Here is a 27,141-nt window from a genome sequence, read left to right as displayed (position 1 = left end):
ACAAATTACAATATTACAATCATATTATTACAATATAAATAATTTAAACACTCAATAAAGTTACAATACTATATATTAAATTGTCTGAAGTACAAAATTCATTGAATACATTGACAGTGCAAATGATGCTTAACTCTTCCTGCATTCCCTGCAAATCAAGTTATTAAATTCAACTATATAACAATGTAATGTATGTTTCTAATATTGATGCTTAACTTTCCTGCCTTCCCTGCAAATCAAGTTACTCAATTCAATTATATCACAGAAGTCTGAACAGAATGAAACAATTATGTAAATATAATAAATACAAATATTCTGCAGATGTAGAAACAAAATGTGATGCTTATACTTGACAAAAAAAATAATTGTTCATGACCTACGACCAAACATAACCATTCGACAACCTTAATCCAAATTACAGAACACCGGTAACTTACGGTAATAAAATTCCATGGTCTTTACATATTACAAATTGAAGAAAGTGTCTAATGAAAAAGCACAAAATCAGAAAATAATTAATTTCTCAATCTTAATATTTTTTTTTTGAAAATCTTCAAAGGAAGATTACCCTCTTTCATCTGCAATATTGGGGGATTCTGTTTTATGTGTTGTCACAGTTACGCTACCATTTCCAAGGTCAATTGTTTGAGATCCAGAATCGGTACATTCAGTAGAAAATTGTCAACAAATCCTGTTACACAAATAATTTAAAAAAATATATATATTACATGGTAAATAAGTTGGAACAAACTTCTTTGGCATCTAAACTGATTTACCTCTGTAATTTTCACACATGTACCATCACTGAGAGGATTTTTTCCTTTGAAATGTTTTCCATTTTGTACATATAAGTCCTTCAAAAACAGAAAATGTGGATTAAAACTAAGTGTACGTATAAGTAAATTGACACAAATGTAAATACAAAATAATAAAATACTTTCAATTGACTTACTGCCTCCTTCTATGAAAGTCTGAATAATTTGATCTACAAAACAAACCATGTTAACTCTAAAAGATTGCTCAAATCGAATGTCTTGATCATTTCTTGAGTCAACCTTGAATACAAATGATTTATCCAACAGATCTACAAACTCTTTCGGAAGATTGTCGGTCTGAATAAAGAAAAAATAGAATTTTAATGTATAATATAATTAAAATGTATATTATAAATAGGTATAAATATAAACATAAATAATTAAATAAAATTATGATATCAAAGTTAAGTGCTTTTCAAAGTTAAGACCTTATCATGGCTTTCAAATATTTCAGCACATGAGTTGCTTAAGAGCGAGTTTGCTTCCCTGTCGAAAAGAATAAACGTGGTTGAATCTGTTTCATCAACAACACGTAGTTTAATCTTATACCTGAAATACATATAAATATAATTTTGATTTTTATGTTAGAACTTGATCTCTTACAACAACAATTTTACAACTCTAAAAAAAATATTTATGAAAATAAGTACTACCTGAGAGAAACCTTCATCACATGCTTGTTACACTTCCCACAAAAGAACATCTTTGAATCTGAGTACACTGCCTTATTACAAACTCAGTCAGTGTACCACCAGTCATCGTAGTCGACAACATGCTTGATGGTGCCCAATATAATGAATGTGTTTACTTGTAACAATTGTTATGTGTTAACAAACATATCCCTAACACTATGTAAGCATTTGTCTATGTAAAAGATTGGTTAATTACTTAATGTAAAATATATGACAGTAATTTTCACAGTATTACCTCTCTGCACTCCTTGAGCCCTTCGATCGTGTTCCTAGGAGTGAGATGAAGGAACTCATCTTCTAAACTATGTTTAGAAGCTTCAGAAAGCTGATTTAGTCCCTGAGAAGGTGATTCACTACTTGAACACATCCTGCACCATACACAATATAGGTATCAGTTCTACCTATAATCTTAAATAAGATCATAACATCATGTCCTACATTTGTAAATATCACGTAAGTAAAGAGACAACCTTTTTTTCAAAGCAAGTGCGACTTCAGTATTCAAATTAAATTGTACCTTGGTACAATCAATGCAGTTTTGGGCATAAACCTTATCTAAACATACAAAACAAAGAAAACATAAAATATAATATTATGATATCTAATACATTCTTTATGTTGAGAAATCCATATCAAATATCAATCATTTACTTTGTATACCTTGAAAACCTTGACTTTGGCGAACTCAATACTTACAACAACATTTTGTACTTCGCCAGATGACAGAAACACATTCAACTCGTCCACATAGTTTCCAAAAAGCGTGCATTCAATACGGAAACTATTTACAAAACACATTAGTTACACACTACTTAAAAGCAATTCTTAGTATTAAAATTTACAATAAACTTAAAAAGAAAATTAGCCATCACACTCTAAGGAGATGACATTTAGTTTTGTCTTCCGTCCATCTTTTTGCAACTCTCTTTCCGTTCTAACTCCTGTCAACACTCCTATAATATCTACATGGTAGAAAAAATTGTAATAACAAATTAAATCCTTATAAGAATGTAGTGAGTTCAATTACTTCAATGGGAATGTTAAGTCAAACTTTCAACAAACCCACTAAGTAGTTAGTATCAAAACCAGGAGCAGAAATAAAAGAAAGAGGGATGTATTCAGGAGGAGATTCTGGTACTAGCTGTGCAGGAATTGAAATTATCTTTATTCCAAACAAGAAACTGATTTTATACAGATGGTGTGTGGTTCTGTAGGAACCACCGTTGGCTGCAACACTGAATGATTGAACATAATACACACTGCCATAAAAAATCTGACTTTGAAATTTATAGATAAGTGTTCTTCTAATCAATCCATGTATTCTAAGACCCTGGAATATAATACAACATAAATCATTATAACAAAAAACAAATATGTAAGGATACTGTTCTACCAAAAAGAAAAATGTAATTGAACAAAGTACTGTAAGTCAATGTAGTATAACCTCTTTATCTTGCAAAATCAACTCCATCGAAAATGGAATTTTGGATTTAGCAAGATCAGTAACAAACCACAAACATATAACTCTAACAATGATGCTCCAATTGTCTTTTGCAAGAGTAACATTGATAACAGAATGTATCTGATTATGAACTTGCAATTTGGACATGATCTTTTGTTACGTGAACCACAATGTAAATGTCAATGTGAATATGACCACAAATTAAACAACAGAAAATACCACACTATAGTATACACCCAAGAGAAACCCATAACTCCTAAATTATCTGAAGTTGGATGAACATACCTATCAACATATATATATATATATAAGTAACATTTAATATTTTGTTTAAAATTTCACATTACAGATTTTTAACATTTAAATTAAATTTAAACATTAATTGAATAATTAAATGCATAGTGTGCAAAATATCTTTGATAGTGCAACATATTAATATGCAGAGTATGTTTTCACCAAAACGTTATCCTTGGTTTTAGCATAGTTTTGGAAACATTGAAAGTCAACTTTGCACTCGTCTCTAAATTTACATAAAATAGGAAAAATGCATTTTAAATAATAAAAGGAGTATTTATGAAGCATAACATAAATAACAGAAAATTATTAAAAAAAACAGAAGACGAATTTTAATATTAATTAGAATATTTAACTAAATATTAATTAATGAGGTAAATAAATAAATTATCTATTAATTATTTTATAACAAATAATAAATAATAACAAATATAAATAGATCATAAATAAAATAAAATACCTGTCATTTACCTTTTTGAGGTGTGGTACGATACATAATTCTTGTTGTTGCTAAGTATTGTATTATATTATAAAAAAACAACATTGCACATGTGAGTGTGTTAAAAAATTAATCCCTTTTCTATGCTTTCAGATTGCGAGGAGGACTTACAAAATCTATTATCAGGGTTTTAGCAAAGTCAAACATAAGAACCTATAACATAGGCTTTACAGGCGCGCCAAAGTAGACACAGTTTTTGTAGCCTTACAGACTTATAACCTTTTTAAAGACAATTATAGGTATATTTACAAAGCAAATGTTGGATTCAGAGTATACGAATTTATATGAAAAAGAAGAGGTTTCAACATTAAAAGCAACATAATTACAAAATACTACCTCGCCTTACCTTTTTTCTACAAAACATGTAAGGAAAACAAAATACTAATAAACGTTATGAATGAATGATGAACACATACTATTGTACTATTATAATAAGCAGAAAATTGTTAAATTAAATACGGTAATATAACATTGTATTTCGCAAACCACCATTTCTTAACTGTTCACACCACTAATAAAACCCTCATATCAATCAGGCTCATCCCAATATGAGCCTAAAAAATTAATTTGTTACCTTCATGAAGTTTATGGCAATCACAAAATTCTTTTCATCCACAACCAAATTTAACAAATGCTTTCGGACGTGGGCATATCAGAATTTTGCACTTCACTTGCCTCGTATGTCCATGAAGGACAATATACTTTAACTTGTTGCTCCGAATGTAGTTGGCAAAATCAAGAGGAAGATCCTAAAAACAGACAAATAAGTGTATAAATAAATTAATAAAATAGTGTAAAAAATGCCCTAAAAAATTACCAGATGGCTTGAATGGCACAAATATTTTGATAGTTTGATAGTGAAATGAACATACGGACCATGAATGATAGGGCACCGATTTTGGATACTATCATAAAATTGTATAAGATAAAGGGCCCGATTTCCCTTGAACAAAGTAATATTAAAAAAGTTGTTTCCTACATAATGAAAAAATACAAAATGATCGCCTTCAAGACCATAAAATTCATAGAATTCAACCATCCTCCACATATCTCAGAATGCACAAATCCATATTATATTTAACATGTCTATGACCTTTGTTATCCACCAAGAACCAATTTGGACCAAGTTCAGAGGCAAACTCAAAAGCACGATCAACAAAAGTATGATCCTTTTTCAAAAGAAAGAACATGTTAGATTTTGGTAAATAATAATGTTGAATAAACCAAATATAGAAAACAACATACCTCGTTTAAAAGGCTCATGGTCTGGAAACTTCTCTTCGTTTCCATTGTTAAAATCTCATCCAAATTTGGTATTTGTGGTACTATCCAAAGATTAGTCATAAGCATAACAAAGGAAAACGATAAATCATAATAATAAATATAATGGATATATCTATGCTAGATATATACATAAGAGATAATATATATGTATAATATATAATATATAATAGATATAATATATATAATACATAATAATAATAATAGAAATCAAGATAGTTTATAGTTGATAATTAAAGATATTTTCTTCTTATTATTATTATTATTATTGATAGTTGATAATTTAAAATAAAGAAATCAAGATATTCAGATTAGGATATTATTATGAAGACGTCAATGGAGTTTTCTTGGAGAATGCAAACGGCAAAGTCAGAGTGCATGGAAAATGACAAAGACATTTAATATTCAGGAGAAACAAATCTGGAAGCAACAAATATACTCCAATATACATAATAAATATTAAATATTGTATTAAGTCTTAACTTATTATTCTATTATAATAAATATAATTATATTATTGCTATTATTGAAAACCAAAAATAAACATTATGATTTCTTAACTCCATTATTATTATTATTGAAAGTTCATAATTAAAAATAAATAAAACAGGAAATACGCCTGCATAAGTTCATGATGAAGAGCATGTAGAGACGTCAATGGAGTTTTCTTGGAGAATGCAAACGACGAAGTCAAAATGCATGGGAAATGTGAGAGAGAGTATAGGTATGTCAGATGGTAATTAATGGTATGGTAATAAACAATAATATAATAATACTAACACATATATACATAATAAATATTAAATATTAAATATTGTATTAATGAATACCATTGAGAATCCTAGATATAAATATGTCAAAGGACTTTTTTCTTGGACAATGAAAAACATGCCACTTTAGAAAATACCTTAAAACAGATGGAAAACAAAAAATGTTTCAAAGTTGGATAAAATGTAAAATGACATGAAAGAAGAAAACATATCACACACTAAACTTAAAAAATGTATTTCAGAACTTCAAAGAAATAATAAGAATGTAGAAAATGATAGAATACAAATAGAAAAAAAATACACTTTATTGGTGTATTAAATGAACAAATGACAAACACTAATTACAAATGTAGAAAATAATTTTATTTTGAAAGAGAAATGCCAATAAGGAAATAACAAAAGAGGACAAATCTACGCAAACAACATATTTTGATTTCAGTAAATGCCTTAAAAGAGTTGGAAAGCAAAAATGTCTTTAAAAATTGGATCAAAACTAAAATGGCATGAAAGAAAAAAACATATCACAATGGAAACCATAAAAATGTATTTGAGAACATCAAAGAAATCAAAAGAATGTGGAAAACAAAATGATACAGTTGGAAAAAAAATACACTTTATTGGCGTATTAAATAAACAAACCCCAAACCCTAATTACAAATTTAGGAGATAATTTTACTTTGAAAGAGAAATGTGAAAAAGCCAATAACATAAATTAAAAGATGAAGAGATAAAAAAAGAATGCAACAATTGCTTTAGGTGCAAAAAGGATGATAAAGCACTTTACTTGAAGAGTAAATGGAGGAATCATGGAAAAAGATGAAGTATAAAAGAATAAAAAGGGAACAAAATATAACCTATTTCGTTGCATGACTTTGATTCTGGACGAAAGCAGGATTACTGGAGGTGGTTTTCCATAAAAGAAGAACACAACAACAAAAAAGAATAGAAATGCAACAAAAGAACATAATAGGTAATGTTTTTCTGCAAAAGTGGGCCTTTAAAAACGGTTTCAAATGCTATGCAAGAGTAGTGATTATAAACTTCAAAATGAGACACTTATAATGAAAATAATAAGAATGGAAAACTTATAGTAAAGCGGGAAACTTTTAAATTTTGGCTTCATTTATTAACAATTTTCAAGTGGTCATTTATTAACAATTTTACGAAAAAGTATAATTTTGTATAAGTCGTATTATGCAAGAGTAGTGATTATAAACTTCAAAATGAGACAATTATAATGAAAATAATGAGAATGAGAAACTTATAGTAAAACAGGAAACTTTTTTAATTTTGGCTTCATTTGTTAACAATTTTCAAGTGGTCATTTATTAACAATTTTACGAAAAAATATAATTTTGTATAAGTCGTATAAAGTTCATTTATTCATTTATAATTAAAATTAAAAATTATTCTATTTTATTAATTGTTCATGAATGAAATAACTGCATTTTCGTTATCATTTAGTTGTGATGTTTACTCCCCTTTAATATGTAATATGTATTTTTGTTTTTAATTTATTAACTAAAATTTAGTATGAATATTCAGGGCTCCAATTTTTAATGGAAAGGAGTGAGTAAAGTTTAAATAAATTCACAACACTTTTAAAATTAAATTAAAATAGAAATAAGAAAATACAACTTACATATTAAATGAAAATTACATTAGATTTAATTTATATTTCCATTCGGCAACATTTGAATTGTACATTTGAATGAAAAAAATCCTAAATGAAACAAAGCTAGTCTTATCAGCAACCGAGTTTGTTCCTTTGCCGAAGCCAATACTCTAAGATGGGGTGCTTATTCTGCTAACATGCAATTTGAAATAATAATGTGTGTTTCTATATGGAAACATGCATATGGAGTTGAACACAACGAATTATGCCAAGTAATGATAAATCTAAAATTAATCAATAAAACCAACAAAAAAACTATAATAAAATTGATACAGTAAATAACCAAAAATAAGGGAAAACATTGTTTAAGTAAAAATTAAATATAACCACAAATATATATATGATTCGTCCCTGACCACAATGACTCGAATGTGATTAGAGGGCTTCTCAGTATCACATTCAAAATACATTTTGTCACCTTATCGAAGAACATGTAATGCACAAAATTCCCTCCAACCACTACCCAATTCTACACATCCCATTTCCCATTGATCGATTAAAACATCGCATGTGAACTGCTTTAAAGGACCATGCAGAACAACAGTATTGAACACCCGTGAGCAAATAAATGTGCCAAACGGAGGAGGAAGTTCCTACACAGATTGTCAATTAAAGAATTCTAATTAAAAAGTGACCAAGTTATAAACATGATGCAAATAAACCATATCAGAAATTTGTTAGCAAGATAACTATCACCAGGAAAGGTCCATGGCATTGGTAGAGAGTGGTGTTTATTGTGAAATGATGGAATGGTCCGTCAGATAGCGGTAGAGCACGATTAATGGCATTCATAAAAGCTAAAACAAAAGATTGTGTAAATTTTCTTTGTAAACAGTAATATGAAAGCAATTCCCACCAACATAATGAAAAATTATACGATGATGATGTTAAAATTCATAATAATGTACTAAATTTGACCACCCATCGCTAATAATCGGACACAAAAAATTCATGTTGTAGGTGACATAATGTACTGCGCCATTACTGTCTTGAAGAATTCACAACGCACAAAGTTGGGTTGCAAACTCTGTGCCAAAAGCACGATCCATAAAAGCAATATCCTTAAAAAAAATTAATAAAAGTCTATGATTAATGCTGAAAATATTTCAAAGAACAGTAATGGTAGTTAACTTAAAACCTATACAAAACATACGTCATCGCAAATGTTCATGGAGAAAAAACATCCCTTGGTTGGCCTTCTTATTATTTCAGCCCAATCTGAATCTAAATTTGATTCTGCATGTTCTGAAGAAGAAAAAAAACATTACAAAAAATGGATTCATATGATTAGGCATGATAACCAAGAACATAAAAAAATGATATGGATGCACCTTGAAAAAAAAATGGTAGAATAATAACCTGTTCTTCCAAAAAGACCAGAGTTGAAAACTTTGCTCAGAAACTGTAACAATAGCGAAAATGCAAAAAAAATAAAAATAAATTTGCCAAACAATCTGAAGAGGTATGATATAGATGCACCAAAATATCTTAAAAAAATGATTAAATAATTAGCTTTTCTTTGAAAAAGTTAAAAGTTGATAGCTCTCCTCAGAAACTCGAAGAACCGAGAAGAAGATAAGAAACAAAAAACGAAGAACATCAAAATAACTGCAGAAAACACAAAATATCTAAAATAATGATTAAATAATTACATGTTCTTTAAAAAAGTTAAAGTTGGAAGCTTTCCACAGAAACCCAAAGAATAGAGAAGAAGATAAGAAACAGAAAACGAAGAACATTAAAATAACTGCAGAAAACGCAAAATATCTAAAACAAATGATTTAATAATTACTTGTTCTTTGAAAAAGTTAAAAGTTGTGAGTTTTCCTCAGAAACCCGAAGAAAAGAGAAGACAAACTAACCTTTTATTCGGAAGAATGAAAGACAAAATGAGAAATGAAATGGTTTCTGTTTATGAGAACTTATATAACCTTAGAAAGCCATTTTCAAATTCAAAAATTGCGTCAAGTGAAACATACCTAAAAGTAGATATCTACGGTGTTGGTAAGGCAATGACTAGAAGCTGTGCAGTGGCCAAATCGGTGAAAGTAAAGGAGAGTAAGTTGAGATTTTTGGAGGGAATGGAGAAGGGAATGCTTTTGGAGACGTAGGAAATGAAGAGGTTAAGAGGATTGGGGGTGTATATCACATAAACGTGGCTTCGTTTGGTTGCGCCATTTGTCAGCGTTTGATTGGTTCCTTCCTTCAGATTTTCTACATTTGGTAAACTGTTTTTGAATATTTTTTGGCTGATTTTCCTGTGAGTGACACGTGGCAAATGTTACCCTGTGAGTGGGTTCCATTTGTATTATTTATAGATACGCTTAGAAAATGAGTGTGCCTTAAGAAGTCCACAAGTGCTTTTAAGCCTCACTTAGAATTAGTGTCTTAGTGCCTTTTCGAAGTTTAACTTTCTTTTTAAGAAAAAATAATTGGAGTTTCCATTAAGGAAGACAGGTGAAAAATAACTGAGGGAACTCTAGCTAGGAAAGACTTGGTACTTAAGTAGTCTTAGTGACTCACCTCTCTTTCCTAGGAGTGAACTTGAAAATACTTTGACCTTTCAACCGTCTTGTAAATTGTTGATTTCAAACAAATAAAAATAAAATTAGTGCTAAAGAAACATTCTTGTAAGAGTTCAAAACCATGTTTGCCTCAATACATGCAAAATGAAGAAAAATCTAGGAGCAAACATCATAAGGAGTATAGGTGTAGAAGAAATCCTGACTTTTATGAGAAATCTGAGAGAGTTTTTGTATCAACTTCACAGACTTCAACAAAGAGGTAGAACTGTAGAAGAATATAGACAGAAAATAGGGTTACTTATGTTGAGGGCAGGATTAAGAGAAGAGCCTAGAAAAACCATTGATAGATTCAAAAGTGGTCTAAACCTTGAAATCCGGGATAGGGTTGAACTTTTTCCTTTTAATTACTTTAAAGATTTAGACGAAATAGTTCAACAATGTGTTAGGATAGAACACCGAATTACAAAAAGGACTACCTCTAGGGAAGACTATCTTAATACATCATATTCCAAGAGAGAGTTTAAGAGGGAGGATTACCCCTCCAAATCTAGGTATGAAGGGTCACAATAGGATGAAAGGAAAAGAAAAATAGAAAAGTCTTTTTCTGAAGCTGAATCAGATATTGATAAAATTTTCCCTTCAATTACAAAACCTTACGAGGATGTGCTGGAAGAAAAATCTATGTCTGAAGCTGAACCAGATATAGATATAAATTGTTCATCCATAGAAAATACAGATGAATGTTTGATTGAAAAGGAAGAAGAAGAGGAAATCCACAAAGAAGAAGAGTCTTTTATGACACCCCCTGCAAGCATAACTGAGAAAGAATCCTTAAAGGGGGATTACAATACTTTGAATTCTTCTTCACAAAAATCTCAAAAACCACACTTTGTGATGTTGTTGCCTAGCTTGGGCAATAAAAAACACAAAGTGATGAAAAATATTTTTGAAAATGCCTTATGTTTTTCTTTAAAAAAATTATAAAAATAAAAGACCTTATTTATGTTATATTTTCTTTTCTTTTAATAAAGAAAATTATCTCATATTTGTTTCATGTCTATTACAGATTGACATTTGATCTAGGAGGAAAAAAATAAACAGAGGCTGCTATCATTGAGCATCATTCAGATCTGAGGACAAATCCTTTTCAAGAGAGAGGGAATGATGAAAACCATATGCTCTCTAAGAAGATAGACGATGATCGAGACTTACTAAACAATTGTAAAGTCTTTTTCTTCTTCTTAGCCTTGTAAAAATTGTATAAAGTAGTTAGGAAGTTTTGAGCTTTGTATTTCGGGCCAAAGTAGGGAAGGATGTAAATAGAAAAGAAACTAGAGTGTAAAATAGTAAAAGAGGAGTGCAAATAGAAATGCAGGCAAAAAAGGCATGAGACTACACATATCTTCTCCTCAATGGAGAGGATTTGCATTAATAAGGTGGTAACACTTGTCACACTTTCATTTGAGATGTTTTGAGAGACTTTCTTCTATAAATAGGAGTCTATTGTGTTGGGTTTAATAGTGCCAAAGTTCAAGAGGGGGGGTGAATTGACCTTTTAAAACTTCTTCGCAGAAACAGTGTTTAACCCAGTTTTACAGAAAATAAATCGATTTATGTAAAAATGAACAGATTTATTTCAGCACTGTTTTTGTTTGAAAAGCTTTTAATACAGCAAGATTAATCACAAGATTATGTAATGAAAATTTTCAGTAGCACACACACAAATATCAGATTTGAAAAACAGTGAAACACAAAACTGCAAGCTTCAATTTCAAACAAGTGATTAAGGTTCAATTGATAGCATGCTAATTGAGTGATCTTTGCACACAAGCTGTTCCAGTGGCCTTTAACAGACTATGAATGTTCTTCTTGATGTTAAGCAATTTTCCAGAAATTAAGAACACTTAATCACAGAACAGCAAGCTTCAACTTTTAGCAATTCGTTTAAGGTTCAATTAATGATATTGACAGTTTCTTGATCAGCCTATCACAGTCAATCTGTTCCAATGGTTTTAGCAGATTATGTATGTTCTTATCAGATTACAATAGCTTTTTCAGAAATCAAGAACAGTATGCACAGTGCCCAGAAAGAACAGATTTATTTTCAATTGAACAGATTTATTTCTTTGCTGTTTTATCAATTATACAGAAACGAAATTGCAGAGTGAGGGAGAGAATGAACACAAACAATTATACTGGTTCACTCAACCTGAGCTACATCCAGTCTTCACCAACAACAGGTGGAATTCACTAACACACAGTACAATCAAGTACACTTCCCACTGTTCTTGAAACCTACAAGAACTTAGGTACTCTTGCTGAAAAAACCTATTTCAGCACTCATACACACACATCCACTCTCCAAGAACACCTATCAAGAAGAGGATTCAACCAAACTTTTACAAGTAATAAGAAGTGAAACGACTACACCTGATTGAGGTAACAAAGATCTGCCTTAAACCAGTAGGCAAGATTGCTAGAACAGTAGCAGCACCTCACACCAAGCTTTTGGAACCAAACCAAGAACAAGCACTTTTTGATTTTTGAAATCTTTGAAGAACAAATGCTAATCCTTGAAAACACTTAACTCTCTGCTGTCAAAACTTGTTTTTTTGCAAATGTATAAACTGTTTGAATCGTTATTAAACTCATAAACAAGTTTGCATTTTATAGACAGCCAGCTTATAACAGAATTTTGAAAAACAGTTAAAGCTGTTATAAAATGAACAGATTGAAAATAAAATAAACTGATTTATTTTCAAAAGCAGTTAGAGAATCTGTTAAGTGAGGAGACTTAGTCAACCATTCTGGTGCTGAGATAAAACTGAAAAAACGTTTAAGTATGATATGGCACCAGAGGCAAAAAAGAATCTATTCATTTACAGATGAACAAATTTATTTTTCAAAACGAAAACAGAGGAAGTTTAACTATTTGAAGTCGTTTTGAAAAGAAGAAGACTTAGTCAAAATACCCGATGCACAAAATCAAATTTTTACAAGACTTTTAGCCAAGGCATCAGTGAAGAAAATGAATCTGTTTATTTAGAAAAGAACAGATTTATTTTTATGCAGTAAAACGTGTTTTTGTGTAAAACATGTGAAAAACAGTTTTAGAAAACTTATGCTTGTTCTTAACACATGGCCAGTGGTTATGAGGTGAGTTACTCAGCAAAAAGCTACTCTTAGACAACCTCTAAGCACTAACTAAGACATTCTTAAAGCAAAGCACAAATACATGGAAAGTACATAAATGTCTTCATCAAACACAACATACAAGTCTTCATCAAACACAATCTTGAAGGGGCAGCAACCATCTTCAACATATTGTACATGATTTTTAACTTTCATTTAAGTAATGAAATGTTGTCTAATTGAGACACTTTTACTTGTTCAAAGTTCTCTCTAGAGTTATTTTCTTTCTAGACAAATTTATAGACTCCTCCTAGTAGTGTAAGCCTAACCTCACTTTAGAAACTAAGTGTTGGCCTAACCTCACTTAGATTCACTGTCATAATTTTCATCTCTTTCAAATTTCTACAATTCTTCATGCTTCTGCAATAGTCTCCATCATCCGTAGAAGATATTCAAATAAAAAAAAATGAAGAAGAAAATCTACAAATGAAGATGCAAGCTAGGATTGCATCATATAATCATGTCTCGAGTTGATCTAGACATGTGAATGCTTTGTGCAACAACAATAACTCCACAAACATAAATGTGAGTTGAATGGAGAATGGTTACATATGCTTTTGTTCAAAAATTTCCCATGTAAATCTACTCTGCTTGCAGTTAATTCAATTTTTTCCAAGTCATAGACTCGATAAAAGAAATATAACGAAAAACCAATATGATAATGTTCTATTGCTCATGGTTATGGATGAGAGAACATAACAAGTCTGTTTCAAGTAGAAAAAGGTTATTTTTTTTTTATTGTGCAAATATATTGTTGGAGATCCTACCTCCACTAAAGATAAGAACATTTCATAATAAAATAAGTAGGTGCAAACCTTACTTTATAAGTCGGTTTTATAAGGTTGAGTTAGACTTAGAGTCCACTTCTTAATATGGTATCAGAGCTATTTAAAGTCTATTCAATCGAGAATTGACTGGCCTTATCAGGCGAGCCACCCACTATAGGACAATCCATAAATATATAATTTCATGCTCGAGTTAGAGAGTCGCATAAGAGGGGTATGTTGGACCAATTTTATAAGGTTGGTATATATATATATATATATATATATATTGAGTGACAACTTTGCTTCCATAAAATTTTTTGTAGATTGGATTTGTGTTTCTTGAGTAATTATTAATATCAAAATCATCATTTTGTAAAATCGAAAATTGGCGCCCACCGTGGGGTAGGTAAAAGTTGTTCCTACACCAACACTATATTGTAAAAGGATAACCATACGCAGGGTAATGAGGAATCCGAGATCAAACACAACGAAAAAAGCGAAGAACGAGAACATATTATTACAACAATAATGTAAAGGTAAGATAATAATAGTGGTTTACTGCTCTAGATAACCTTGCACGAAGAATCGACTTGGTTTGGCCAAAATTGGAACATATATTTTAAATAAAATATTGCATCTATGAATAACAATAACAAAGAAAAGTCACATGGTTATTCCAATTCCAACCTTTGTGCTATATTGACATTTATTTGCTTCAGTGATTGATCTAATAGTTCATCTCTTGAAATATTTATTAGGATATTATTATTATTATTAACATTACTCTTACTATTATCATATATGCAACCATCTCCAATTTATGAGATCCTTCATTGTAAAAGATAAAACATATTGTGATATCATTAATTCCCTGTGAATACGACAACCCTCAGTTGTACTACAGTTGACCCATTCCTTTTGTCGAGTAAAAGAGTGTATATTATTTGAGCTTAATTGATTTACACCAAGGATTTTTGACATCTTACTAGTGATTCACACAAACCACTCACCAAGATTTATGGTGTCGTTGCCAGGGAATTTATTATTATTAGGTATTTTTTACTTTTATTTTGAATAAGTATATATTGTAAATCTTGTATAGCTAACATCTAACTATAGATATCGAACTTATTTTATATTAGATTAACACTTTAAACCACTAGCTTTTCTTTGATTTTAGTTTTCTTTAATTTTATTTTGAGAAAAGAATCCCTTTGAGTGCCATTACATGCTAACAAAAGGGAAAGTTCTTTTCAGAATATCTATTGTTTGAGTAGGATATTGAGAAACTTTTGAGGTTTGAATGAAAGAACCTCAAACAAAGCAAATGAGATTAAGAAAAAGAATCAAATCCTAGCTCACCTAACTTTCAATCTCACACAAACCAAAGAGAAGAAATTGTTGAAAATAGAAACACTAAAGGAGGAAGAATTGTTAATTCTCGAAGAAGGACATTAGGCGACTATGCTATACAACAAGGACCAAGATAATTTTCAAGCATAGTTATGCCCAATGCAACTAGATCACTAGATATGAAGCCAACCTTTTCTAACATAATTAACAACCATCAATTCATAGGAATGGATCATGAGGATCCTAAACTCATTTATCCACTTTCTATGAATTGATAGCTACCATGGGATTTGAAGAAAGGGACCTAGAATTAGTGTATCTAAGACTATTCCCTATCTCACTGGTTGGAAAATTAAAATAATGGCTTAAATCCTACCCTAATCACAGCTTAACCAACTGGAGTGATGTTGAAGAAAAGTTTCTAAATAGGTTTTTTTCACTCTCTCACCTTATCAAATCTAAATCTAATATCTCTATATTCAAGCAATGACTATATAGCCCTTTATGTGAAGCATAGGAAAACTTCAAAACATTAGTATACATCATCAAAAGTTAATATTTGAATAATCAAGGAAGGCAAGGCTGGGGGAACAATCCCAATCAAAGTTTTAGTTGGAAGCAAAACACTTCCTCCAACAATCAACACACCTATTAGCCACAACAACAACAATGTTATCCTGCATTCCATGAAAGAACATCAAAATTAGAGAATACGCTGGATAATTTTATACAGGCCTCCTGAACAAATCAAAAGAATATTGAAGCTTCCATAAATAATCTGGAAACTCATATGGGGCATTAGCAAAGCAACTATAAGAAAATCAAGACAAAAGATTCACATCCAACACACAGGTGAACCCCAAAGAACAATGCAATGTCCTGAAAACAAGGAACAAGGAGATTGAGGTACACAATTATGGAAATTTAATTTTTAGGGAGAAGGATTTATCTGGAAAAAAAATATTGAGAAAAAAATACAAAAATAGTAATGAGAAAAATGCCAAAGCCTAGGAAAAATCATAATGGAATGATGCAGTCACCCCTACTGATGCAAACCATTACATTATGAGAAGTCATCTCAACATACAAGTGGAGACCTCACCAGAGGGAGAATTGGACAAAGACCAGAGCACCTAAAGTTCTTCCTGTTGGTCTTCTTAATGATTAGAAAATGTTGTAAATAATTTTGGGCTCACTTTGGGGGTCCAAATAGCAAATATAGGCTAGAATAAGGTACCTTTAGCATAATACGGGGTGTGGGTAGCATTTTAGCTTGTTCTTAGCCCTTTTGGAAGACATTTTGACCTAGTTCCTAGAAGGACAAGCCTAGGATGCGGCTTTGACTTAGTCAAACCCTAAGGCTGCCCATTTTTTCCTTTTCCCATCCTGCCCCTTTTGCTTGTTCTCCAAGGCTCCTTCACCTATAAATAGGAGACCTACCTAGTGTATTTTACAAGTTGAATGAAATACAGAAAAGTTACTCTGCACATTTTGTGTGAGATGCTAGTGAGGCTTGTTCCTCTTAGTCTTTAATCTTATCTTGTGAGAATTTGAGAGCTCTCAAGTGGCGGCTTCCAACACTTATCTTGGAGTCATTTCATCATCCAAGTGTTGTGCTCATCATCTCAAACTCCATTTCTCATAAGCTTTCTTTTCCTTCATCTTTTCCTTCGATTGTCATTCCATTCAATTCATAAATATGTTCTTCTTTTGGTTTCCTTTTGTCTATTCGGTTCTTACATTTTGTTCTTGTTTTCCTTGTTAATTTCGCACCTATAATTGTTATCATCTTCATATTATAATTTTCTTTTTCCTTTTGCCTTTGTAAAATGAACCTTCACATCTACTTAACCACTTGGTTAAGTTAATGTCCAGTGGGGATTTTCCTTAGGTTTTAACTCTTAATTGCTTAAAAATCTCAATCATAAATCTAAAGTGTCACCTAAATGAACAATCCTAAAATCAACTCACATCATGTGGTATTAGAGCTTAGGTTCTTATGCTTAATTTGCTTGAGTTGATTTGGCACTTTACAATTTCTTTACATTCCAGCACCTTTAATTCTTGTCTTTAAATTCAAGTACCTTTACTTTCTTGTCTTTAAATTAAAGTACCTTTACATTCTTGTCTTTATTTTCTTGCTTTTTATTTTCCAGCCCTTTATTTCTTGCACAAATTTTTTTTGGCCATTTTTAATATTCATAGCATTTTTCGTTTTGAATATGTTTCTTGTTATGTCTTTTATTGATCTTGCCTTTTACTTTGAGTCTTACGTTCATTAGTGTTCTAGGTGTCCTTGTTTTGATTGTACTTACTTGCTTTTATTTGTGAAGTTTGCAAAGTAATTAGAAACTTGTTTTTAGTAGAAGTAGATTTAAAGTTCCAAACACATGATTTCAAGTGTTCAATTATATTGAATCCCAACAAATTTTTTTGTGAAAATTGAAAGTTCTTGAAAATATGCATGATGCAAACTATGGACATTCTTTCCATAAGTCAAATTAGTATATAAAAAAAGAACAGCAAAAGACAATTCAAAACGCATATTTAGGTATCACTTAGCAAAGAAAATCATTTTCTAAAATATGGATTCAACTTGATTGGAAAATTGTTTTCAACCTTGTGGATTTTTTTTATCCTTTTGCTTTAGCATTTTTCTAAAAAGAAAAGTTTCATAGTTAAAAGTTTAGTAAGTATCTTAGAGTCTTTTTGTGTGCCTTTTTCTTGCTTGTCATCTTTTTCAAAGTTTTGTCATCTTCTCTTGATTCAAATTTGGTTTAGTCTTTTCTTGTTTAAGCTTTTCTTGTTTGTCTTTTCTTTCTTTCCTCAAGTTTTGTGGTGAATTTACCTTGAGAAAGTGTTGAGGCTTTGACATTTTTCACTTGAGAGTTTTTCAACCACAAGAAAGACCTTGGTTAAGGGAGGAAATCTTGTTTGTTGAGTACTTAGAGTGCATTTTTTCTTCAATTTCCGCAACCTTGAATTCACTTTGTTTTTACTAATTTATTTTCACTATTTGTTTGTTCCTTTGTGCAAAAAAATTATGGGTCATTTGTCTTTAGGTGACTCTTCAAAACCGCAATCACATCACAAAGCCCACCTTTTGGGAGAACTTGTGGAGGTCAAGAAGCGAATGGTCCATAAAGATGAGGAAATAAGCCAACTAGTGAAAAGATTGCAAAGGCTAGAAGAAGCTCAAGCAATGCAAAATCAAGAAAGGAGATGGGAGCAGCCAATAACAACTAGACATTCCATGCACTATGGGAGTCACGAACATGATTGGCAAGTGCACAAATTTGACAAACGGCACCATGAACACCAACAACAACCACAACATTCTTTGGATTTTGTAAAGTTACCTAGTTTTAGTGGGTCCAATGACCCTACTTTGTATTTAGAATGGGAAGCTAAAATTGAACATCTCTTTAATGTGTATAAGGTCACCGAGGACCAAAAGGTTAGGTTAGCTTCCCTAGTTTTATTAGACTATGCCAACCAATGGTGCCAATAAACTGTAATGGACATTGGGCTAAACAAGAGGCCAATCATGGTCTCTTGGTATGATTTGAAAGCATGTATGCGCGCGCGATTTGTTCCTTCTCATAGGAAAGAACTCTTGTTGAAGCTTCAACGGCTTCATCAAGAACCTAGGACGATAAAGGAATATTTTGAAGACTTAGAAACAATTTTGACTAAAATTAATATGCATGATTGTGAATAGTCAAAGATAATTAGGTTTGTGAGTGGTTTGAGGAGAGAAATTCAAGATATTGTAGAATTATATGAGTACTCTTCTTTAAAGAAAGTGGTTCACCTAGCCATCAAGGTGGAATCACAACTTTTGAAGAAAACAACTTTCAAAAATACTCATAATGGCTTCTACAAATCTTCATGAAAGGATACAAACAAAAATTCTACAAAAACTTCTCCTTCCAATTTTTCAAAAGAAACCACTTCTCATAAAAAAGTTTCTAAACACAATCCTTCCACCTCTACCCCTAAGTCGCCCACCAAAACATCAAGCACAAAATATTTTAAATGTTTAGGTTTTGGGCACATAATTGTCAATTGTCCAAATAAAAGAACCACAATGTTACAAGAAGTAAATCAAGACCAAATTAAAACAAAAGCCAAAAAAGAAAATGAAAAAGAAGAGGAAAGTGAAGTGGGTCTCATCTTGTTGACTCCTCCGAAAATCACTGCACCTCCTAGGTATACTTCTTCTTTCTCTTTTTGATTCCCAAATAATTCTAAATACTTGACCTCTTTGTTAAAGAAGTTTAGGGATGATCTTCAAAAATCTCTTAAAGGTTATCCACTTCTAAGAGGATTTTTACAAACAAATCATCTCTTCCCCAAACATTCTCTACAACCATGGCCTATATCTAGAATTCACCCATGTGAACTCCCCAAGCTTCATGAACATAAGTTTGTTTCACATCCTAAACTTAGAAATATCTTCTCTGGGAACAAACTAACTATGTTATTTGCAGGAGTTCTAAATTCACAGACGAATTCTTTCCAACCTGGGGGGCATGATACAAACCAAAGCAACCAGCGGATGACTAAGGAAAAATCAAGCACCTCCCAGAAAGGTCAGTCATCTTAGTATACAAAACCGGGCCCCACGAAACCTCGAGAAAACATCAGCAGAAGAAGAAGCTATAAACCATGTTGAATAAAGTGTGTTCAAGCTTTGAAGAATCCAAACCCTTTGAAGGTTGATGGAAGACTGGATGTGCTTATTGTTGCTGAACTGTCTTTAGATAAGATGTGGGGTAGATTTTATGTGTTAAATCCACTCTTGATTGAATCCAAAGCTTAAGCATTCTCAAACCTTTTAAAAGAAAAGTGTTTTTCAAACTAAGTGAAAAACAACCTGTTGTTTTGTCGAAACAACCGATTGTTTTATACTTAGGTGTTTTTAGAAAGGTTGAAAACTGTTTTTGATGGTTGACTTGCTGTCAAACCAAAACAACCGATTGATTCGAGCATTCAACCAATTGTTTGTTTTGGGACCATAACAGAAAATTGTTTTGTGCTTTGATTAAGCATTAAATGATTTTATAACTGAATACGCTCCAGTTTTAAATGCTTTGTCTTTGAATGCAATAAATAGGTTGTTCAGATTATGTAACAAACAAGAACTTAGTTTTAATCAAAGAAAAACAAATTTGAGTTTTTCACTGATTTTGCTTTTGAAGAGTTGAAGATTGCTTTGAGATTGCTTGAATCAAAGAGAGTGTGATATAGGATTTTCATCTTGTATTGATTTCAGATCTTTTTTTAACAAGTGTAATCCTTTGTACCTTTGAAGAAACTCTATATGTGAAGCTGAGAAGTGTTGTGTGTTCTTGAGGTTGTCAAGATCAACATTCTTAGTGGTGTTGTGCTGAGCCAAAGGAAGTGTGTGTCTTGAGGGGATCAAGGTCACTTCTTTGGTGGTGTTGTAAGTAATCTAGGGTTGATTGCTTAGTGGATTCCCCAGTGGTTTCTGGGAAGACTGGATGTAGCTCTTGGTTAAGAGTGAACCAGTATAAACCTGTGTGTTCAATCTCTCTATCCTTTGAACTCTTTAAATTCAGTTTTATATTTGTGAACTGATATAAACAACCGATTGTTTCTGCGAAACAACCGATTGTTTTTCTGGTGCTGTACTTATTTGCTTTGTGTGTTTAGCAAAATGAATTTTGATTCAAGTTTTCTCGAAGTGATTTCATTCTAGACTTAAAAGTTTGCGAAAACCCTCTTTAAACCATTCACCCCCCTCTAGTTTAAAGCCATACATTCTAACAATTGGTATCAGAGCTTGGTTCTTGAAATTTATTCAAGTGTGATCGTAAAACTGTTTTTTAAATGGCTGATAGACTACCTTTTGGGGAAGGTGCTTCAATCAACAGACCACCTCTGTTTTGTGGTTTGAACTACCAATTTTGGAAAGTCAGAATGAAAATCTTTTTAGAATCACTTGACAAAGGTATTTGGGATGCAATTGGAAATGACCCCTTTGTTCCAAAATTTGAAAAAGATGGATCTTCCATTGAAAAACCTTATTCTCAATGGACTGATTCTGAAAGCAAGAAGGCCAAATTTGATTGCATTGTTAAAAACATAATAGCCTCTGCCTTTAATTCAGATGAATTTTCCAGGGTCTCTTAATGCAAATCAGCAAAGGAAATGTGGGACACCTTGGAGGTAACTCATGAAGGTACCAATGAGGTGAAAAGAGCTAGAAAGCATACTCTAATCCAAGAGTATGAAATGTTCAAAATGCTCAAGGGTGAGACAATTGCTGAAGTTCAGAAAAGTTTCACGCACATCATCAATCATCTCATGAGCCTTGACAAAACCTTTGAAAAAGAAGAGTTAAACATCAAGATCCTCAAATGTCTTGATAGGTCTTGGAAACCTAAGGTAACTACTATATCTGAATCTAAAGATCTAACATCACTGAGTATGGCTTCTTTGTTTGGCAAGCTTAGGGAACATGAGTTAGAAATGAATCGACTCAATGTTTAAGAAAGTGAAGAAAAGCATGTAAGGAGTATTGCCTTAAAAGTTGTCAAGCACAAAAGCAAGCAAGAATCCAGTGATAAAAGTGATGAAGAGAACCTTAGTTTGCTATCTAGAAAGTTTAGCAAATTCTTGAAAAGGAATCGCAACAAAAACACCAACAAAGAAAGGTATGGAAACAAAAAATCCAATGATTTTAATTCCAATAACTATACCTGTTTTGGTTGTGGTGAGCAAGGGCACATAAAGGCAGATAGCCCAAACAAAGAAAGCAAGGAGAAAAAGTCAAGCTACAAAGAAAATAAGGGAAAGTCAAAAAGGGCCTACATAGCTTGGGATGAGAATGGAGTCTCCTCATCAAGCTCATCATCAAGTGAAGAAGAAAGGGCAAACATATGCTTGATTGCTGAAGGAGATGATGAATACACAGCTCAAGTGAAGTAAGTTTATGTGCTTCTTTAAATGAAGAAAATTATAGTGAATTGCTTGAAGCTTTTCAAGAAACACATGATGAAGCTAATCAAATGGTTCTTTCAAAACGATTGAAAGATCTTAACAGCTGGCTTGAAAAGAGAGTTAAGGCACTCGAAGAAGAGTTGGAAAAATCAAAAAGGGATTTTGAAAATCTTGAAACACATTGCAAAAACTCTTCTTGCAAGTGTGACACTCTCATTTGCGAAAATTGTGAAAATCTTGAAAGGAAAGTGCATTATCTTGTAAGTACTGTGAATAAGCTTTCAAAAGGAAAATTCAACTTTGAGAATGTCTTGGCATCTCAAAACTGTGTTTTTGGAAGAGCTGGATTAGGTTTTAATCCAAAAAACAAGCAAGATAAGTTTTCAAAGAATTTTCCAAAACAGCCAGTAAAACAACCGATTGTTAAGTCGAAACAACCGGTTGTTACATGCTTTTATTGCATGAAGAAAGACCTGCAAAATAAGAAAATTTTCTGTTCCCAGAGGCTTTATGAAATGGATGCCTAAAGGTTGTGAGGTTTCAAATGACAAAAGTAAACCAAATGGACCCACATTTGTAAGGGGACCAAACCTTGTTGCTTGAATTCATGTTTATGTAGGGAGTCTAGAGGAATATGTGGAACTAAGTCATCTGATCAGGTTCTTAGAAGAAAAAGACTAACATTGAAGTTGAATCAATGTTATGTATCAGTCCAAGGCTCTCAAAAGTCAAAAGAGGCTTCTTGATCAAAAGGCATATGACTCATTGAAGGAACATCATAAAGGATAAGACCTTCCTTATCTATATCTTTAATTCCTTTTTAAATTCATATTCATGCTTAAATATCTCCTTTAAAATGTTCAAATACATCTGGTTTGAATCCTTTCTGCTCATGATTAAAAATTCAAAATCTGTTTTGCTGCAAAAAAAAACAACCGATTGTTTCCTCGAAACAACCGATTGTTTTGTATCTGACAGCACTGTGAAAGAATGGATTTAATTTCTTTTTAATTTTTGTCGGTTGCAGATATCAATTACGAAAAGATTTGGGTCAATAAATCTGTATTGAAAGCCTGTTTATGTTCTGAAGGAAGTTACAACATGTCATAAAGGAATATATTCCAAAATCTTGAAAATTTTAAAGCCTTTATGACTAGTCAAAGATCACATGTGATGACCATGTGATTTTCTGCTTTTTCTGACGTTTTCTGTGCAGGTCTTGGTCAAGTCTTTTCTCTCTGAAAAAATGAAACCCACTCACGTCATTGAATGTAGTTTGGTACAGTGTTTCTTTAAATTCTGTTGCAGTTTTTCACTCTCACAATTGAACCATCTCTTGCAACAACTTTCGCTCTCCTTGTGTGAATCCTCTTTGCCCCTTTTTCTGCTGTCATGGAATCAACTCCTCCTACATCAAAGAGGGTGAAAACCAGAGCAGTGAGATCTGGAGGGAGATTAGAGAGCTGGTTTTCTGGAGACAATGAGCTCATTGAAAGGTATAGGTTTGAAACTAGCACAAAGGTGATAAACAACCCCAAAGTTGTTTCCTTTGATTGGCTGAAAAGCCAAAAGCTAGACAATGTGAGGAAGCTACTCAAAGATCAATCTCTAAGAAGATTCCTGGAGATGAAGGGAAACATCTACCCTGACTTGATTCGGGTGTTCTACACCAATCTCAATTTTGAGGGAAACAACCTTGTTTTTCATGTGAAGGGAGTTGACATGGAGATCACTTATGATGAGTGGAATGTTGTTGCTTGTTTGAAATATGCTGGCCTAAGAATCAACAAGGGAAATCTTGGAGTAGTGGAGGATTTCAACGAAGTCCAATACTACAAGAGTTGCTTGAAGAATCAAAATGCCCAAGTGAGAACTTGTTCGGTTGGAGGCTTAAAGCTAGATGAAAGGTTGCTTGCTCTTATTGTAACTTGGATTCTTACTCCAAGGGGGAGCAATCATTTTGTCCTAACAAAAGAGGACCTAGTGTACATCTACTGCATCATGAAGAAGATCATAATCAATTGGATCCACATCATCAAAGAACACATGCAAAAAGCCATGAGGTTAAGTGATTATCACTATCCCTATGTTGTTTTGATCTCTAAATTTCTGCTTTATTTTGAAGTGAATCTGGAAGATGAGACATCTGAGTTGGTTAAGTCAACTCAAGAGATGAACAATGGCTCTCTTAGCAAGATGGGATTCACCAAAATAGGTGGCAAATGGGTGAGCAAAGATGGTGATCATGGTGCCTCATCAAGTGCTGCAGTTGCTGATTTTGATGAAGAAGATCAAGCTGCTGACATGGATTTTCATCAAGAAGAGCAACTTGAAACCAATCTAGGTGCTGGAACTAGTGCAGGGAATCAAGGAGATGAAATGCCATCCATTTCTTCTTTTGAAAGATACCGTGTCAATAGGTTTGATGGATTTGCTGAAAATCAAAGAAATCTTCATGATTTGTGTGTAAGCTGTTGAAGATGGATGAAGCTTCTTCTTAACCTAGTCTTAGTGTGTTTGATGTAGAAAATAACTAGTTTGCTTTGAAGTGGATAATGGGTTTAAATGATCTTGTATTTAGGGTTGTGTATGTGTAAGGTTGCCTTTTGCTACATGACCTGTCCTAGATGCCTAGTCAAGGTTAGATCAAGCACTTGAAGTGGTTAAAGGTTTTTCAAAAAGCTTTTTAGAGTTTTCTCAAAAAAATCAGGATACTGCACAAAAATAAATTTGTTTCTCTATAAAAGAATAGGTTTATTTTTGGTTTGCTAAAAGGCTTTTCGAAAGTTGGTTAGGGCACCAAAGGTACAACTCAGTCAGTTATTTCAGTTAGCTGAGTTGGCAGTTTTCCTAAAAATAAATCTATTTAGTTTTAAACTGAATCTGTTGTTTTCATAACAGCTTTTCAACTGTTTTTTGAAAAGTAGTTAGAAACTGTTTTCTATATAAAGAAAAGCTTCTCTCACATGAAAGTTTGTTGAGCAATCACGTTTTTGACAGAGATTAAACACTTTCTATGTGAGGAGAAGGATTGAAAAGAGTTTTTGAAAGGTTTTCCAAAGGGATCTTCAAGTGTGCTTTTTTCTAGGAAAACTTTGATCTCGGTGAAGGTGTTGGTGCAGTTCTGCAGCAAATTGAACTACTGGTTTTGAGTTCTTGCATCTTCTTTTCAGGTGTTATCTTTCCTTTATTCTTGTTTGTAAAGGTGTAAGTGTTAGTCACTCCTTGATAGGGTTTCTTGGAGTGCAAGGTGTGCTGAAATAGGGTTTTTCAGCATTGGTTGTATTGTTCTTGTAGTGTTCAAGAACTGTTGTGTTTGTAAGTGATTGAAACTGGTTTTAGTGGATTCCACCTTGGAGTAAGGTGAAACTGGATGTAGCTCTTTATGAGTGAACCAGTATAAAAGCTTGCTTGTACTTTTCTTCTCATCCCTGCACTTGTTCTGGTTTTTTCTTAATTCTGTCAAGAACGAAATCTGTTCATTTGAAATCAAATCTGTTAATTTTGGGCTTAATAAAAACTGTTCTTCTTAATCTGGAAAAGTTCTCTAATCATAAACAAAGCTTTTGAATATAAGTTTGTAATTGAATTAAGAACTAATAGTTTTCTTCATAAAATTCATGTTAAAGATTCATTGTCTTTAAAGCCTTGTGTTGAATAAATTTGATTGTTCTTTTGGTATAGTGTGTGTTCTTCAAAACTGTTAAAAGTGAACCAATCTGATTTAGCTATCTTTCACTATTTGATCTTAATCCCAATCTGATGTAGTTCTGTTTGTGTTAGTCTGTTATGAAGAATCAATCTTTTCATTCTAAAATCAATTTGTTTTTTTACCTCTGATATACTGAAAACAATTTGTGTTTGCGAAAATTTTATATGTTCAATTCACCCCTCCCCTCTTGAACTTAGACATTAATAGACCCAACATAAGCAACTTCCAGAGTATAGACAACAGGTTCAACAGCATGGATACACAGTTCATGACCTTGGATGAACAGATAGAAGTTGTTCAGAATCAGATCTTTGAACTCCAGTATAGCAAGGAAGATTAAAGGAAAAACAACCGGTTGAATTCACGAAACAACCGATTGTTTTTGGTCTTGTAACAGTTTAATTGCTTCTATTTTAAATTTCTGTATGATCTGGAACAATTATCTTTTTATCTCTTCTTTTTGTCTATTTGTGAAGACAAATAGGGGAGATTTATGTTGTGTTGTCTTTCGTTATCTTTTAAAATTTATGCAAAACTCTATGTGGTTTATGGATGTTTAAGTAAGCCTTATTTTTGCTGGTTTTAGAACTGCTAGTATACTTTCTGCTTTTACTCTAATCCTATATCAGAGATATGGTGCTTTGGTTAAACTTTGTCTTGCAGGAACTGCTTCAGATTCAATCAAATCCACACAAGCAACCAGGGATTTGTCTTCATCAAATAGGGTTCAAGCTTTGAAGAATCCAAACCCTTTGAAGGTTGATGGAAGGCTGGATGTGCTTGTTGTTGCTGAGCTGTCTTTAGATAGGATCTGGGGTAGATTTTATGTGTTAAATCCACTCTTGATTGAATCCAAAGCTTAAGCATTCTCAAACCTTTTAAAAGAAAAGTGTTTTTCAAACTAAGTGAAAAACAACCTTTTGTTTTGTCGAAACAACCGATTGTTTTATACTTAAGTGTTTTTAGAAAGGTTGAAAATTGTTTTTGATGGTTGAATTGTTGTCAAACCAAAACAACCGATTGATTCGAGCATTCAACCGATTGTTTGTTTTGGGACCATAACAGAAAACTGTTTTGTGCTTTGACTGAGCATTAAATGATTTTATAACTGAATACGCTCCAATTTTAAATGCTT

At 32.2% G+C, this 27,141-nt stretch overlaps 1 protein-coding gene across 1 annotated transcript; it reads right to left on the bottom strand.

Annotated features, from left to right (window-relative positions):
* Window positions 1-211: 211 nt before the first annotated feature.
* On the bottom strand, window positions 212-23,784 carry LOC137825183 (replication protein A 70 kDa DNA-binding subunit D-like). The gene is made up of 12 exons (XM_068630858.1): window positions 23,617-23,784; window positions 2,952-3,119; window positions 2,570-2,837; window positions 2,382-2,469; window positions 2,168-2,288; window positions 2,025-2,062; window positions 1,743-1,875; window positions 1,469-1,539; window positions 1,244-1,364; window positions 999-1,112; window positions 777-854; window positions 212-229 (listed from the first exon to the last, which is right to left on the bottom strand). The coding sequence occupies exons 1-12, from the start codon at window positions 23,782-23,784 to the stop codon at window positions 212-214; spliced, it is 1,386 nt and encodes a 461-aa protein (XP_068486959.1).
* Between the last annotated feature and the right edge of the window lie 3,357 nt (window positions 23,785-27,141).

The sequence above is a fragment of the Phaseolus vulgaris genome, chromosome 8, assembly GCF_000499845.2.
Source record: "Phaseolus vulgaris cultivar G19833 chromosome 8, P. vulgaris v2.0, whole genome shotgun sequence".
Lineage (NCBI taxonomy): Eukaryota > Viridiplantae > Streptophyta > Magnoliopsida > Fabales > Fabaceae > Phaseolus > Phaseolus vulgaris.
The sequence above is the reverse complement of the archived record's forward strand: the minus strand, read 5'-3'. Positions and strand labels throughout refer to the sequence as shown.

Excerpts from the sequence above, each read along its gene's own strand:
- LOC137825183 (XM_068630858.1), bottom strand. The coding sequence starts at position 23,784 with ATGAGCTCATTGTCTCCAGAAAACCAGCTCTCTAATCTCCCTCCAGAT. Across the intron at positions 2,289-2,381 it reads CTAAATGTCATCTCCTTAGA|TTTCCGTATTGAATGCACGC; the intron begins GTGTGATGGCTA and ends TTTTGTAAATAG. Across the intron at positions 2,063-2,167 it reads CCAAAGTCAAGGTTTTCAAG|ATAAGGTTTATGCCCAAAAC; the intron begins GTATACAAAGTA and ends TTGTATGTTTAG.